The sequence below is a fragment of the Periplaneta americana genome, chromosome 3 (genome assembly GCF_040183065.1).
Source record: "Periplaneta americana isolate PAMFEO1 chromosome 3, P.americana_PAMFEO1_priV1, whole genome shotgun sequence".
NCBI lineage: Eukaryota > Metazoa > Arthropoda > Insecta > Blattodea > Blattidae > Periplaneta > Periplaneta americana.
The window spans coordinates 118204123-118222452 of NC_091119.1; the positions used below are offsets into that span (position 1 = coordinate 118204123).

General features: G+C 35.2%; 1 protein-coding gene across 3 annotated transcripts in view; it reads right to left on the reverse strand.

Annotated features, from left to right (window-relative positions):
• The window catches only part of Xpd (general transcription and DNA repair factor IIH helicase subunit Xpd), a 56078-nt gene that overhangs the window by 26423 nt on the left and 11325 nt on the right, over positions 1-18330 (reverse strand). For all 3 annotated transcript variants that reach the window (XR_011331379.1, XM_069821404.1, XM_069821403.1), the window contains exons 4-7: positions 16498-16731; positions 8467-8590; positions 8230-8326; positions 5381-5514 (exon numbers count right to left, since the gene is read on the reverse strand). Coding sequence is in view for 2 of the 3 variants with exons in the window: in XM_069821404.1 (XP_069677505.1) it covers positions 5381-5514; positions 8230-8326; positions 8467-8590; positions 16498-16731 (589 nt within the window). In the remaining variant the exon portion in view is untranslated. The remainder of the gene's footprint in view (positions 1-5380; positions 5515-8229; positions 8327-8466; positions 8591-16497; positions 16732-18330) is intronic.

Genomic DNA, 18330 nt, shown 5'->3' on the forward strand with positions numbered 1-18330 from the left:
ATGTACTTTGAATAGTGAATGACCGAGATAGATTGAGATTGGTGAATATCGTATGCAACACATATTCTTAAGATTATAATTTGTTACTGTATTTTCTTATTTAACTTCATCATTAATCTATCACATCAATTCATTTGTGTATTGTTTATTTATCGCTTCGTCAATTACACTGTTTGTTATAAACTTGCATTTGTTATTCTATCGCTTTCATTGTGCTCACCTCCTAAACTCAATGCCTTTACATCTGACAAGTGGCACAAATGGTAGCAGATATAAGTGCATGAGCCAAGGCGGCGGCACATAACACACAATCTAACATCAACTCAACCACTACTAAATCTACACACTTCACTAACACAATCAGAAGAATAACACACGTTCTAATGTCAACACAACCACTCCTACAGAGAGACTGAACTGGACTGTCGAGTGTGCCATGTGTTGCATGACCTTCGTGCCAGTTGCGCGTCGCCTGGTTGACCTACATTATGTGTGCAAACATTCTGTATTAAGGTAATGTAAGCTAAGACTCAGAAGATATACCAGCAAACCAGCTATGATTAGATTCTCAGCAGAATATGTGAAATTTTTTGGTACACAAAATGCCTTTGGGATATCTTTTCTCTGAATACTTCACTTTCCCTTGTTATTCACATTCTACCATTACTCTAATATCACTGTATAAGCTTTTGATTGCATCTGAATAGGCTTTGTAGTTCATAAGAGTTTTTGTACAGGGTGGCCCACTTAACTCTTTCACCTCCAATAGTGTGCGAAATACTTCAGATATACACAAACCGACAATTATAACTCAAATTACATCGAAGGTGACATTTGATATAAGCAATGTATTTTTGTACATGAAATAATTTTTCAAAATATTGAAGTCAACTTCCTTTTTTTAAATAGGAACCAACTATTGCAAATGTTGCATTAGCTCTGTCTAATAACAACTGGCTACTTTACTGACTGTTTGAATATCACCGGTAAGAGTAAACATAAGCAATGTCTGATCAAGAATTCAACAGAGGGAGGACAATTCTAGTCAGAGTTGTGCGTCAACTAAATACAATCACAATGTACTGTACATTTTAATACTATGGAAATGTTGTACATGGTGAAGTGAGACATAAAAGTAGTGTACAATAAACAATTATTCCTAAAAAACAAAACACAAAATCTCCGGTGTGCAATCTGATTTCTCACAGCAGAAAGTTTACAAATGATGTTCGAAGAGATAGCCATTTGATTGACTCACTTCTGTCAGTGTTTATGGTGTTATTGCAGCACATGCAGCAGTAATATGATCTTTCATGTTTTCTACTGTTGTTGGAACTTGCTGATACACAACATTTTTAAAATGTCCCCAGAGAAAAAAATCTAATGGGATGAGGTCAGGTGATCATGCTGGAAATCTCTGAATACGACTGCTTTGTCCTTTCCATCGATTGGGAAAGTGTTGGTTGAGTGCATTTCTTGCCACTATGGCATTATAAGCAGGGCATCCATTATGTTGATACTGCATCATTTGACGCACATTCTGTGGTAGATCTTCCATCAGTACAGGTAAGGTATGTCTCAAGAACTGCCTGCACTTTTGCCCATTCAGTTTGCAATCAATGTAATACGGGTCAACGATGTTTTGTCCTACAATACCACACCATACATTGACACGTTCTACTGACGAAGCCAATGTGGTTTTTCCCTTGCCCAGTAATGCTTATTGTGTAAACTTACATACCCATGATTTGTAAAAGTGGCTTCATCGGTAAAGACTACCCTACTCATAAAGCCTTGTTTCAGAACCCACTGGCAGTATTCCAAACGATTTTGAAAGTCATCGCTAGGGCTCGGAAGTTCATACATTTACATGTTTTTTTCTTAGGGGTTAAAAATGTATGCTTATACATTATGTGCACGAATTATGGAATTTTCAGTTATTTGCACATGATTTTATGGTGCATATAACTGCATATTTTCGTGATTTTGATAAATGCATATTTCAATAATTTAGTGCTATTTTAATGAGTTTCATAGTTTTTATTTTTTTCTTCTGGATCATATTGGCAGTAACATTCGCATGATGATGCAACTCATCATGTGGCGAGGAGTAATGCTGATGTGATGATGTCAGGCAGTGAATCCCCTGTTTCATCATCCTTTCATGTATGTGCGCAGCTGTCACCTGACTGGCCGCTGGCAGTTGTGTTATACTCTTATAACGTAACAGTGTTGTGAACTGGTTGCCACCAAATTAAGTTACGCGTATAAAATGTCTGTTAAAAGTTTTCTTAATTCCGAAAATAAGACCAATTTCGAGTGCTAGATTAACTAATTTACAGAAGAAGTTTTCAGGTGACTTAATATCTGCAGATAATAAGGTATACTGTTTTGTGAAGCATGTGAGAAAAATGTAGAAAGTGAGAATAGAGGTTAGAAGGTTACTTTACGATGCTTTATCAACAGCTTAGGTTATTTAGCATCTGAATGAGATAAAGGTGATAATGCCAGTGAAATGTGTCCAGGTCCAGCACTGAAAGTTACCCAGCATTTGCTCATATTGGGTTGAGGGAAAACCCTGGAAAAAACCTCAACCAGGTAACTTGCCCCGACTGGGAATCGAATCCGGGCCACCTGGTTTCGGGGCCAGACAGGCTAACTGTTACTCCACAGGTGTGGACATGAGAAAAGATTTCAAATAGTTCAGCACATAAACACAGCAAAACATAAGGAGAATTTAACCAGAAAACTCGCAAACAAAGAGCCTGTTCAAAAAAAAACTAGTAGAGTGTTTAGGAAGTAGGGTTACTGAATTTTCTTACGACTTGTGCAAAGCATTTTTAGCTGCTGATATTCCCTTGTGGAAAATGAATAATCCCACATTAAAACATTTTCTTGCCAAATACACTCGACAACATATGCTTGAAGAAAGTACATTGCGTAAGACTTATGTAGGACATTGTTACAATAACGTATTGTCAAATTTACAAATTGAACTAGCAGATCAGTTTGTGTGGTGACTGTTGATGAAACCACAGATTCTAATTGCTAATATAATTGTCGGTACCTTAAATAAGGAACAAAAGACGATACCTTATCTTCTTAATGTGTGTGAATTGTGGGCCACTAACAATGTAACTGTGACGCAGTATGTGATGGACTCCTTGAAATTATTATGGCCATCTGGAATCAAATACGACTTTTCTTTGTTACCGATGCAGATACTTATATGGTAAAAACAGGACAAACACTGAAAGGTATTTTTCCTAACTTAATTCATATAACTTGTGTAGCACGTGCTCTTCAACACATTGCTGAGACAATACGTAATTCTTTCCAATTGGTAGATAGATTTGTGGCCTCTACAAAAAGAATTTTTTTTTTTAATCCAATGTCACCAGGTTGTCTTTTCGACAAGAGAATTTTTGTTAAATCTCCTTCAACAGTCAAGTTGTTCAGATCAACAGCACCTAATATCACACTTCCTCCTGCGCCAGTGTTAAGTCGATGGGAAACATGGCTGGATAAAGCTTTGTATTATGCTCAGCACATAGAAATAGTCAAATAGTTGTTAATTCATTGGACTCGAATGATGCTACATCAATAGGAACAGTGCAAAATATTTTGTCAGGCACTGGGTTATAAGAGAATTTTTGTTTTCATATCTGGTCATTTTTCTTTCTTACTAACAGCTGTAATGTCACTGGAAGCTGTAGGATCTCCCTTAAATGAATCATTTACTGTTTTTGAATAAAACAATATGCAATCTAAGTTCTGTTCCTGGTAGTATAGGACAAAAAGTGAAAGAGAAAGTGAATTAAGGAATTTAAAAAAAGTTCTGGTTATAAACAGATCTGCGATATTCGAGACATTCTTGAAGGAAAACAGTCTGTCACACCAAGAGACTTGGCTCTCTCTGTGGAGCAGTTAAAATCATTTAAATATGCCCCAATAACATCTTGTGACGTGGAGAGAAGTTTTTCACGTTACAAAAGTGTTTTTGGGAGACAACAGACGAAGTTTGTCAGTTGAAAATTTATGCTAAGTAATGGTTGTGAACTGCAATTCTTCAGTCAACATTGGCAGCAGGACCATTTCTGCTTCAACCTCTAAGGAATAATGTAAGTTTACTATTATTAATACTAACTCGTCTTGTCTACTGCCAAGAGACATTAATTCTTTTAATTTAATAGTGCATATTTATTGGCATATTTTAAAGTTTTTAAGAGCATATTTGCATGCATATTTCACAGCTTTTTAGGGCATGAACTTCCAGGCCTTAGTCATCGCCATGAAGCTCTTGATGTAGTGAGATATGGAATTGGTGGTAATTATGCCTGTGAAGAATGCGCAGCACACTTGCTCGACTGATTCCAATCTGTCTTTTCATTTCGCGAGAACTGTGACATGAGGGTTTAATGCAACAGCTGCAAGAACAGCTACTTCTGGTACTTCATTTGTCACTCTCTTGCTTCAAACCCGCTTTCATGAACACAAGCTCCCAGTTGCACTAAGTTTCATAACAATAGTAGTGAAGGTAGGATGAGTTGTACAATACACTAGTGAAATGTAGCTTAACATACGTCCACACATGTAATCCTTCTAGAGAGCCGTTGTATAACACTTTGCCGATGTCTTATCGTTCAATTGTCCAGTACAAAACTGAAGAAATAAGGGTTGTATTGGGTATGTACAGTACCATGGATGTGTTCGATTTTCAATTACATCAACATTATGAACTGGACATAAGGAAGGGTGCGTCAGACATTGTTTATGTTAATTCTTACCGGGGACATTCAAACAATTGGTAAAGTAGTCAATTGTTATTAGGGCTAATGCAATATTTGCAACACAAAACATAGTTGGTTCCCATTTAAAAAAAGAAAGGTTGACTCTATTATCTTGTAAATTATTTCATGTACAAAAAATACATTACATGTGTCAGATGTGCCCCTTTGATGTAATATAACTTGTAATTATCGGTTTGTGTATATCTGAAATATTTCACATGCTATCAGAAGTGAAAGAGTTAAGTGGGCCACCCTGTATAGAAAATGTCCCACAATTATATTGTCCATAGAGTGTGCTAGGGATTAAAACTTGCTTCTCTGAGTGAAAAGCTGTCAGTTCAGAACTTTAACAGGGATATCAAACTAAGAAAACTCTTAATAATATGTTGTTGTTGTTTTCTAATGCCAGGCGTTTGACAATAAAGTCATTTGACCTCTTGCACTCCAATATTTTTCAAAGATATTATCATGGCCAGCCACTGAAGCACAGATTCTGAGGTGTTTCGAATCCATTTCTTGGTACTCTTAATAATATTCGGAATAAAATAAATAGTAAGTTCTTTACACAAAATCCTTCACCTAAGAATTACCTTGCAAGACTTCATCAGGCAGCACAGGATTGGCCAGCACTACGTCTGTTTCCCTGGCAATGCTGGCATCTCTCAAGCCCTCGACCAGCCTCTGATACTCTTCCTTCAGTTTCTTTGCATCATCTTCTTTCATTCTAAAATTAGATTCAAACGCAAAAGAATAAATTTACCCAGTATTATTTTATGTTAATGTAGAGTTCGAAATTCTAGTAGATTCTTCTTAAAAATTCTCAAAAGTCTGAACTATCCACAATCAAGACAAATGTCAGCAATAAAAATGTTCAAAATAATCGATTTCATATTATAATCCTCTCCATGCATATATGAAACGATTTTTTGCTCCCTAACTATACAACTATACTGAAGAATGCGCTTATGCAACTTAGCAGGTTCATCTATGAGAAGGGAACACCTGTTCACATGTACTGCACTGAACAAGGAAGCACAACAAAATAAAAACTTCTCTCAACTTTATTAGGAAGTAAGAAGCAAAATGGGTTAAATGATCCCAAATTGCGGCCATTAGAGAACAACAACTATACCATCAATCACTCTCTACTTTTGGAAATGGATTATTTATAAAATAAAAAGTTAGGCAATAATCAATGTACAGTACAAAAAATGCTAGTCCCAAAAATTTGCTGCCTCCCAAGACTTGCTGCCCCAGGACATGGCACATGTGTAAATATGGCTCTGTAGAGATCATATTATTACACAACAAAATTAGGACAATAATGAGAACTTGGCACACACAACTAGAAGCAAACAGATACTGGGCCTGATGTTAGCTGCTTAGGAGTACACCATAAACACATGTGCAGTACTGCAATTTTGTTGCCTTTAAGAAAACAGCATTATGGGGTGCATTTCTATTCTTTCCTCTCACAAACAATATGTGCAGCATTTCCAGATAATGATGTACAACATTTGCACAAAATGATGAATAAATGTTCTTTCAGTTGCTCAATATGAACAAAATTCGTTCAACAGTTTCAAAGAAATCACTGTGCACACAGACAAATAGACAGATGTCATGCCCAGAAAATATTTTCTTTTTTTTTTATCACGGTTATTGAAAATGTGTATTTGCGTCAAAATATGGAAGTTTATTTCTTTCTGCAGAATCACAGTAAGAGGGAAAATGCAGCAATATCTCAAGAATCTCCTCCAAGAGAGAACAATGCAAATGAAGACCTCAATACACAATGACAACTGTTCACCCTAACTATTAAATCCAAGCTAATATAGCAAAAATATGTAACTATACATAACAACATGAACATCAGCTGCTTCTCACTGTTAGGTGGTTGCTGTAAGAGCTCTTCTGCAATCATAGAAAGCCATTGTGACCCATCCTGAACAGATGGCCCATGAAAAAGACAACGAAGCTCCTAAAGCTAAGGGTTTGTTGAAAAGTCTGAAGGAATTCAAATTTGTTAAGTTTCTCTACTTCCTTCTAGACTTTTGTATGAAAATGAACTCATTAAATATGGCACTGCAAAGTGAGAAGCTCCTTATTTCATCCCTGAAAGTAAAAATTGAACACTGCATCTAAGTTTTAGAAAGCTTTCAATCTAGTTTGGACCATGTGAACAAAAACTGTTGGATCAGGTGTCAATTTCAGGGAAACTCAGAAAAGTGCAGCTCACAAATGTTCAAACTGGGAAGCAAGAATCTCACATTGTTACAGAGAACTTAATTAAACATGCAAAGGTGTACATCACAGAAAGATTGTAATCTGTTTCATCAGACGTGACCACATCTCCACATGTTTTTGATACCTTGAGTTGGCCTCCTAAAGAAAAAAGTCTCCAGTTTGGCATAGAAGAAATAAAATGCTGTTCTTATGCTTCAAGGGAAAAAATGGAACTCTCTGTATCATAATCCACAGTTAATTCCCGATTTACCACGAAAATCGTCTGTAGCTGCATTTAGATTGGCAACAGGCCATGACTGTTTGGCCAAACACCTGTACAGAATTAGAATATATCAGTCCCCTAACTCCCCATTGTGCAACTCAAACCAAGAAATGGATTCGGAACACCTCAAAATCTGTGCTTCAGTGGCTGGCCATGATAATATCTTTGACAAATATTGGAGTGCAAGAGGTCAAATGACTTTATTGTCAAACGCCTGGCATTAGAAAACAACAACAACATACTTGAACTCAAGCCAGTATAATGAAAACGTGGATCAGATGTTGTTTTAGAAGAGTGGGCAAAATGCAAACAACTTTTAACTTAGTCAGATGCTGGAGATGATTCACAATGAAACTTCTGCAGCAAGATTCCTCAATTTGTTGCACAGTCTCATATTTTGTGCTGTTCTACAAGTAAGCACAGTAAGTGAGAGAGCCTTCAGCTGTCACAACAGACTCAAGATAACTTACAGGACCTCGCTCAAAATGGAGACTGCATGATCTATTAAAGGTTTCTATAAATGAGTCCTCCCTCTTTGAATTTGACTCAGCTACTGCAATTGATAGGTGGTACGTCAGTGTAGAAAGACAGTGCTGCACTAACAAGAAATGTTGAAGTATGTACTTGTTTCAAATTTCTTTTCTCGTCATTAGAAACATATGTTTTGTGAGTTAAAGAAATTAAAACGAGAGGGAGAAGGCTTTTTATAATCGTGAATATATATATATATATATATATATATATATATATATATATATATATATAATCGCCACTATTTGGGGAGCAAAATTTTTGAATACTGCTCTCCCATTTGAAATTTTATGGCCTGCACTAATTTTACATATATAATGTGGGGAGAGAAAAGGAACACGCGCGCACACACGCGCGCACACACACACACACACACACACACACACACACAAAACTTACTCATTTACAGTACGTTCTAGTAACTGTATGTTTGCTGTGCTCTTGTCAATTATTCTTCTATTAATCTTCACACTCATTGAATCAATGCAAACATTGTCTGTAACACAAGAACATAAATCTGAATTAAATTAAGCTTACATATAGAAAACCATTGTACAAGAGAGAAAAAAAAAAAAGAACGTTAGTTCAATAAATTTCAGTTCACAGCAAATATTTTCTCTCTACATTCTAAGTTACCTATGTTATGGGCTTCATCGAACACTACCACAGATGACTTAGTTAGTTCCTTTGACACAACATCAGCTATTTTTGGATCCAGTAAGTAATGATAACTGTACACCACAATGTTTGCATGCAGAATCTGCAAAACAAAAATTATATTGTAATGAAATTTATCATAGCTTGACAGACAACCAAAAATCTATGTGCTTAATTGGCTTAATCTATGTGTATAACTTGTCTAACACATCACCACCATTATTATGGTTCCAACTAAATGTTCATAATTTGTGCTGTAGTAATGGGGAAGTCCTGCACTATATCATCATCCTCATTGTTCAATTCCATGTAAACCTTGTAACAAACGTTTTAAAGAGCAAGTAACCATAAAATCCCTGGAGCTGATTCTGATGCATCACGCAAGTAAATATCTGCACTTAACATATAGTACAAGCTAGAGATCTCATTATTATTTAACTTCTGTTTATTTCAATATTATTACAATTATTTTCCAGGTGTGTAACTACTATGGCATAAAACCCCGAAAGTATAATTTCAACATTCCATCAGTAAACACATATTTCAATGAATCTCTCCTTAATATTCTTTGCAATTCAGCCAGTTGAATGCAACTGTCTAAAAACGAATTCAGTATCCATCTGTGACTGTCGTAATTGTTTTATGTTTCTTATGGAAAATATTCAAAAAGCTGTTTAAAATTGTGCAAACTTAATGTCCAATGTAATCCCTAATAATTTTACTTCTGTTTGAGTGTACTCAACAGCAATATCCCTTATTGAGAACAATATATTCTGTGATTTGTTTAAATTTAGGCAGAAACCTTTAGCCTGAAACCACTTTGCTGCTTCACTATATGCATTTTTCAGTGTTCTGATAGCAGATTTATATTTTGATTTGATGAATAAAGAGTCCTATCATCTGCGATTAACACTGAATTAGTACTTGTATTATCAGATAGTGCAATGAGATGCACTATAACCTTTATTTTTTAACTTTGCTCTAGAGTATGGCATTAGGAAAGTCCAGGACAACAAAGAGGGTTTGGAATTGAATGGATTACATCAGCTGCTTGTCTATGCAGATGACGTGAATATGTTAGGAGAAAATCCACAAACGATTAGGGAAAACACGGCAATTTTACTTGACGCAAGTAACAAGATAGGTTTGGAAGTAAATCCCGAGAAGACAAAGTATATGATTATGTCTTGTGAACAGAATATTGTACGAAATGCAAATATAAAAATTGGAAATTTATCCTTTGAACACGTTGAAAAGTTCAAATATCTTGGAGCAACAGTAACAAATATAAATGACACTCGGGAGGAAATTAAATACAGAAATATGGGAAATGCCTGTTATTATTCGGTTGAGAAGCTTTTGCCATCCACTGTGCTCTCAAAAAATCTCAAAGTTAAGAATTTACAAAACAATTATATTACCGGTTGTTCTGTGTGGTTGTGAAACTTCAACTCTCACTTTGAGAGAGGAACAGAGATTAAGGGTGTATGAGAATAAGGTTCTTAGGAAAATATTTGGGGCTAAGAGGGATGAAGTTACAGGAGAATGGAGAAAGTTACACAACACAGAACTGCATGCATCGTATTCTTCACCTGACATAATTAGGAACAGTAAATCCAGACGTTTGAGATGGGCAAGGCCAGTAGCGGCTCGCCGTAAAAAAAATAAGTGAAGTGCTGTTCACATACACAAATGCATGAACAGTTTTATCAATATAATGAGTAGGACTACTATTCGTAAACTACGTACAGTTTTAATAGTTCCAGAACACATGCAAACAGGAAAATTAATTTATTTCAGGACTCACCCAATTTCTTGCATACCAAGTCAATCCTCCTACATTTTAAAGCAGCAAACCTGTCGATGATGTCTTCATAAAGTATCTGAATTTAACTGTGGGCGGACAGTATATCTCTATGCAAAGCTATGGGCTAATAATGAAAGTCTCTCCTGTGATGTAGCATTCCGAGTGAAATTTTCAATCTTTACAAACAGAAAAGCTTCTTTGATCGGAAGAATTTTTAAAAGTTATTTTACATAACTTCTGTATTTTCTTAGCACTTTTTAAAACAAATTACAAATGGAACTGTAGGTCGTCCAGAATTTAAAACATCTTTTCATCCTCATATTTAAGTCTACAAAACGACATTTCTAATAAATTACAAAGCGTGTCATTTTTGGGACACATATTTCGCACTCATTAATCAACATTTTCTATGTACTGGTACCTAAGTATTTGTATAATAGCACTATAGTGATTAAACATATAATATACACTATGATGTAGGATTAATACACTACGTACACTTATCACTAATATATTCTAAGTACATTAAATAATAAGTTAATATATACATACACAATATTAAACTACATGCGTACATTTATGCGTGCGTTAAACTTTCAAATACAAGCGTTGGAACAAAACTGGCAAGATCATGAGCTCATGAGAAAAAATAATACATGCGGCGGAAAACAACTTTTAAACTTTGCGAATGTATGTGGGGTGTATTCCTGATAAAATAACATAGAGCCAGCGAGCCAGCTAATTTACCACTGCAGGGGTGGATGCTTGGAAACAAGAAATGAGGATACTATTCTCGAGTCAGGTAGTACATACTGTAAAATTTCACAGCCCTTAAACAATAGCCCCCGGCCTTGGAGACTGACTTCAACCCTTCTCTATTATTAGTACCGTACTGTTAGATCTGCAAACTGGTTACTCTGCCTACAAGAAGTTTGACAGTTCTCCGTAACTGAAAGACTCAGAAACGCACTTCACTCATACAATCTTTCTTTAGTGCGTGACGTCACGTTACCATGGAAACCAAGTGCTGTATGAGAATGGGAGCCCAAATAATTTCACCTTTACAGTATTGTAAGTTCCAATAGTCACCGCTCGGCGCTCGTAACAGTTGACATTATTCTATTCAGCGGACGGTTACAGGTACTACTTATGCAACTAAACACTGTTTGTAATGACTGAAAAGAAAACTTTTTTTTTTATTTTAGAAATACGGTATCGGTAATAACTGGAATTAATTCTTAATATGAGATAAAATTGTGTTTTACACGTAAATACGTGAAGTGACACTTCACCTACTTCACCTGAATAACCACCCCTGGGCAGGGCATGTAGCATGTATGAGCAACTCCAGAAATGCATATAGAGTGTTAGTTGGGAGGCAAGAGGGAAAAAGACCTTTGGGGAGGCCGAGACATAGATGGGAGCATAATATTAAAATGGATTTGAGGGAGGTGGGATACGATTGTAGAGACTGGATTGATCTTGCTCAGGACAGGGACCAATGGCAAACTTATGCGAGGGCAACAATGAATCTCCGGGTTCCTTAAAAGCCATTTGTAAGTATTATCAGGTAAGCTATTTACCATGATCAAAAATGGACCTAAAACAGACTCCTGTGGCACACTACTCGTAATGTTTATACACCACTTGTAATGTTTATAGTTTTAGAATATGCATCATTACAGAAAACCCTTTGAGATCATTCTGGTAGGTAAGGCTTTATTAATTTATTTCCTAATCCAGTGACACCATAGAAATGCAGTTTTGAAATAAGGACCTCATGAGATATGTAATCAAAAAGCTTAAGTAAGTCACACCAGAACTGCGTACAAGCTTCCATAACATCAAAACCAGAAATAACAAACGAGGCTAGTTTTTCGAATGCTTCTAATATACATAAGTCTTTTCTAAAATCAAACTAAACATTCGATAATACACAGCTGCGTTCAAAATAGTGGGTTACTTACAAATGGCTTTTAAAGAATCCGGAGGTTCATTGCAGCCCTCACATAAGCCTGCCACTTGTTTCTATTCTGAGAAAATTAATCCAATCTCTACCATCATATCCCATCTCCCTCATATCCATTTTAATATTATCCTCTCATCTACGTCTTTGGCTTTGGCTTCCCCAAAGGTCTTTTTCCCTCCGGTCTCTCAACTAACATTACATTTTCGATTATTTTGGAAAATGTTTGAACTACACAAACTGGTATGAAATTTTATGGTTTAGAGAGCTGAAGTCTTTTTGTATATGGGAGTAATTTGAGAGATTTTTAGAGAATTAGGGAGAACACCATGAATAGGCAGGTGTTTATGCATATAGACATTGGAATAAATCTTATGATGAGATCAGTACTGTAGAACAACTGGCATCACATGTTGGTAAATGATCAACACAACTGGCTTCATATGGGTGAATAACTCACCATTAGTAAAAAAAAAAAAAAGTTTTTACTCTTAGATTATAGTCAGCATATTAGTCTACTTTATTAATATATTATGTTTTGGATGTGATGATGGCAGGTTAAGCTAATTTAGGCTAAATCAAAATCATAGAACTTATGTGATTAATTTAGTTGCTATCGGACAACAAGCCAATCCCTTTCAAGTCAGATTCAGAATCAATGGATGAGCTGCTATTACTTGAAGAATCATCCGCCGAAGTAATTGTGAGCCAATCCACAACATTGCTTGTATGACCGTCTAATTGCCACATTTTAGCTTCTCCCTCGATAACTTGTTCAATAGCACTTTGCTATCTTGAGTCAGTAACTTCAGACAACCTAGTTAATAGTAAATTACGCACTTCAGGCAGTTTGTAGATCTATGCCTACGATTTGAAAGTATACAAATATCATAACACGCAGCACAATTCATTATTTGTTGATTGTACTGACAAATAATTTACTCTCAGATAATTCAGAACACTGAACAGAATTCACTTCTCTTCCATAAAATCACAACACACAGTACAATTCACTATTTATAGAAATTTACTGATAAATGAATATTGTCTCCAAAAATATCACAACAATTCACAACACAACAGTTCAATTTACTATCACAGCACTTCACAAAAGTAATGATCCGTTGAAACTACACTGCCCATCTGACATGCCGCACTTCAATTAAGGCTGAATCTGTAACACTGTGATTCGGCGATTCCCCTAAGATTATGCAATGCTGAAGTTGGTGAGGTCACATATACATTCTGTATGGCATAATTCAAAATGCAATCATTCTTTATCAGAAAGGTGTGCATTAAGCCTACTGTACTATCCTATATTAAGTATACTTTAATCTAACCACAATGTACAACTTTTCCATATTTTGTATTAATGTGCTCTACTTCTTACTGCAGTGAAAATAATTGTATATTTTGTTGTCATAATATAAATTAGTAGCTAAGTTTTCGTTTAATACTTATAAATCGCGATATAGCAAATTTTTAAAAACAAGAAACCATTCATAAAGACAGACTAGTTTTCTAATTGCGCACTGGTGTACTTTGGTGTACAGCCAATTTTGAAAGCCTTACCCACATGCATTTGTTGATATGATGGACCATTTTAACTGTGTGCTTAGTACAAGGTCAAGAAATTGGATATAATTTCACATGTTGTTTTCACGGAATTTTGAGTCAAATTTACTTAAGTTTTTTTTACTCGTAGAATAAATATGGGAAATGCCTGTTATTATTCAGCTGAGAAACTTTTATCATCCAGTCTGCTGTCGAAAAATCTGAAAGTTAGAATTTATAAAACAGTTATATTACCGGTTGTTCTGTATGGTTGTGAAACTTGGACTCTCACGTTGAGAGAGGAACAGAGACTACAGGTGTTTGAGAATAAGATTCTTAGAAAAATATTTGGGGCTAAGAGGGATGAAGTTACAGGAGAATGGAGAAAGTTACACAATACAGAACTGCACGCATTGTATTCTTCACCTGACATAATTAGGAACATTAAATCCAGACGTCTGAGATGGGCAGGGCATGTAGCACGTATGGGCGAATCCAGAAATGCATATAGAGTGTTAGTTGGGAGGCTGGAGGGAAAAAGACCTTTAGGGAGGCCGAGACGTAGATGGGAAGATAATATTAAAATGGATTTGAGGGAGGTGGGATATGATGATAGAGAATGGATTAATTTTGCTCAGGATAGGGACCAATGGCGGGCTTATGTGAGGGCGGCAATGAACCTCCGGGTTCCTTAAAAGCCAGTAAGTAACAGTACAAAGGCAATAAGCTGTTCTGTAAACTTTAACCTTTCTTTTATCTGACCTATATCTTTAGCCTCTCTAGTCACTTTTGGAGAATTTAATTTTCTTCTTTTGTTGTTTGAAGTGTCTGAAAGATGTTCAGTCATGGTATTCAAGTTCCTAACTTTCAGAACTTTTTCTTCAAAGGAACTGATTTTCTTGCAAGGCAGGAGTCAAGATTTTTTCTTTTAAGCTAACTAAACATCTCTACATGAGGAATTATTTTGTGAAAGGACAACCAAAATGTAAAGTCACTGCTCTGTAGAGTTTTAATGTGACCTATTGCACGACAAATTCTTTGGGTGTTAGTGATTTCACAGACTTCCAAAATAAGCTTAAAGCACTGAATGCTCTCCTCTTTATAATCAAAAACTGTGTTCTTCACACTCCTTGAATTAAAATTCCATCTACTAGGAATGGGGAACAATGAAACCTTTCTTTCACATCATCATCCAGTGTAGCTGTTCTTTAGGAGCTCATATGCTTTGCAACTCAGAAAAAAATACATGAACAGTTCTATTAATGGATGCTGCATTTAACACCACCAAATTTAGTTGGTGGACATAGCGAGGAACATAACAGAGCACCAAGATAAATTTTTTTCACAATCGCTCTCCACCAAAATGGTCTGAGATAACAGAAGTCCCATCATATGCTTGTGCAATCAGCTTTTTCTTTTTGTATGTGTGTGTGTGTGAATTACAAGTCTCTCCAATTCTGACAGAACAAGTGGAGTCAAGGTTCTAGTGTCATGCCTTTCAGGTGCAATGAACTTTCAAATCATTCCACAGGCTTACCATTTACAATGTATCTAAATGCTTTAACCATTTGAAATTTGTTAGATATACCACTAGTTTCATTGGCAATCACTGACAAGAAATTGGTTCTTGAATTTCTTTTTCAATTTCCCTCATAACCTGCAAAATTTAATTCTGGATGGTTTTGAGCTACCCATAAACACAGTAGCTCTCTCTAGGTGAACTTTTAGTGATGTAACTAACTCTACATTGAAATTAATTAAACCTCAGAAAACACCAGGATTCGATGATGACTGAGACCCATCATGCCCTCTTATGGCTAACTCAAATGCACCACAAAATCGAATACAATTTATAATAATGTTCAGAACATACCTGTTCTGTTTCACTTGATCATTATGCAAAACAATTCTCCCCCTGTACTCACTGCCCAATTGCTATGCTATATTCGTAATGCCCAAGAATGCGAAACTAAAAACATTCTCCAGTAAACAAACTGCAAGGGGAACAATATAATGCATTTTTTTGTTTCACATCCACACAACCAGTTGTGTTTATCGTAAAATTCGCGCGAATTTGTTTGTTTTTTTTTTTTTTTTTGCACTGAACTGTTTGTTTCGCACATTTTAAAACGGTGTTAGTTTTCCTAGATTCTTGATTTCTAACCTTTCTTCTAGGGAAACTATGACAATAGCTTAGATTGCAAACCAATTATGAAATTCGTTCTTTTAAACTCATGGAACAAGCAATAACACACTACAATCAAACTTACCACTCCAACAGTTGCTGATAGTCTGCACTGTTTTCACTACAGGAACAGAGCACGCACATGTACAAGAACACTGCAATGTTATATGTTGTCAGTGTTGCAAGATAACTACAAAGTGCTATCCTAACAGCTTGCTGTGTAGTTAAAGTTCTATTAATTGCTATTTCCAAAGAAATTGCTGTACAAATCAAAAGCATAACACATCAAAATCTTAACAAACAGTTAAATAAATAAATAAATAAATAAATAAATAAATATATATATATATATATATATATATATATATATATATATATAAGTAATTTCAACATCTGAAAATGGGTGGTTCTGCAAACCTACAACACCTTATAAGAACTGCCCCTGCCCGTAACTCATGCTTGAATGAGACTAGGCTGAAATTTCTTATACAGACTCACAGTGTATCTGGCGAGGAAATAAGGACACCAGTTCCTTTCTTGTCCATACTCCTTTAAATCATCAAGACTATAAACACCAGGCTCCAGCTGAGTTTCACGTCCTTCTATGTCAAAACCTTCATAGAAAGAGCAGATGGGCACAGAGTCGTCATAATTATGCCTCTCTCGAACATATGATGCAGTCAAACTGTGACATCGTCCATCCACAATCTTACCATCACGCTCTTTGCTCACCTGAAATTATTATAATACTCTCCAATAACAGTTATCTTACAGCAAGTTTATAAGAATAATTCCAGCACAACGAAACTGCATGCAGTAAAATCTTCTTAATATGCTCCTATTTATAAAGCTATCTCATACATTATATTCTTTTTATATTGTCTCTGGACATTTTATATGTAATCTTGCATAATCTTACCGTCTTGTAATGCTTCCAAACTCCGGTTGTAGCACTTTTTTCAGATCGAAGTGAGTAAAAAATTCCATATAAATTGCGAAACTTTTAATGTTTTAAAAGCATGGTGAAAAAAATATGTTGCTGTGACTGTACTGAAGATCACTGCACCATGAGCGCAAGAAAAAATTTCACCCTCTACCTCTTTCACCGCAGAAAGAGTGGCAGGAATGAATAAGTACACCAGTACTAGAAAACATACATTTGCTTGCTTTACAGTACCTACTAAAAACAACATGGTGGCGTGTATAATTTATCTTGTTGGGGTGATGGGAAGAATTAACTTTTTTTTTATATTTATACGTTTTTGTTCATTATAAGATTAAATTACGTTAGAGATATTAGTATAATCGTGAAGACTAGTGCAATTTGAGTCAATTAATAGTCTTCACGATTATACTGATATCTTAACGTAATTTATATATATATATATATATATATATATATATATATATATTGAATAACAGCTACTGCTGATTCTAGAACTAGTGCAAATATATATATATATATATATATATATATATAGGTGAACCGTAAGTAACGTCATTAATTTCAGGAGGTTATTCTTTGAGATATTTCAAACAAAAAAGTTTTAATACAATTTTGCTCGTTTTTGCTTCCTTTTCGAGATAAAAATTGTTTTATATGAAACATTTCATAGCGTGTTTTAAGAAAGCCGTTGATTTAATTCCCAATATGTTCAGTCAGTATAAAAGAGCAGTGTAAAATAAATGATTGAAAGAATTTTAGTTTTGTTCTTTAAATGTACAGAAATTTGATCTGAACAAATGTAAAATTTTTGTTCTGCAAAGGAACTTTTCAATGTTATATTTGTTCGGATCAAATCTCTGCACATCTAAAGGACAATCCTTTATTACAGCGTTTCTCAAACTATGGATCACGGGAGATGTTTTGGTGAGTCGTGAAATGACCCATCAAGTCCACAAACATTTTAAGAAACATCTTTTAAAAGTTATCATTATCAACATTCAATTAACTTCTCAGATTGCAGTGAACATAGTGAACACGGGACTGAAAACAAAAATAAATCAGCACACCAGCAACAATGGAAGATATGAGTGCATTGGCTTTTTTAAATTTAATTGAGATCGGTAGCAGTGTATTTGTATTATGTAATTCTAATTGACAAACGTCAACAATGAGTTTTAATCAGGTTGAAATTTAAATCTAATAATGGGGAATAAAACGTTACTGCTAATAAAATTAAATTTTTCCTCAGTAGTCTCTTTCTTCTTGTGCTTGTGATTTTATATAAAATTAGTTAGTTTTCACGATGTGTGGATGGCACAATGATGTTTTTGCACGTGGTCGTAAAGTGACACCAGATATATATATATATATATATATATATATAT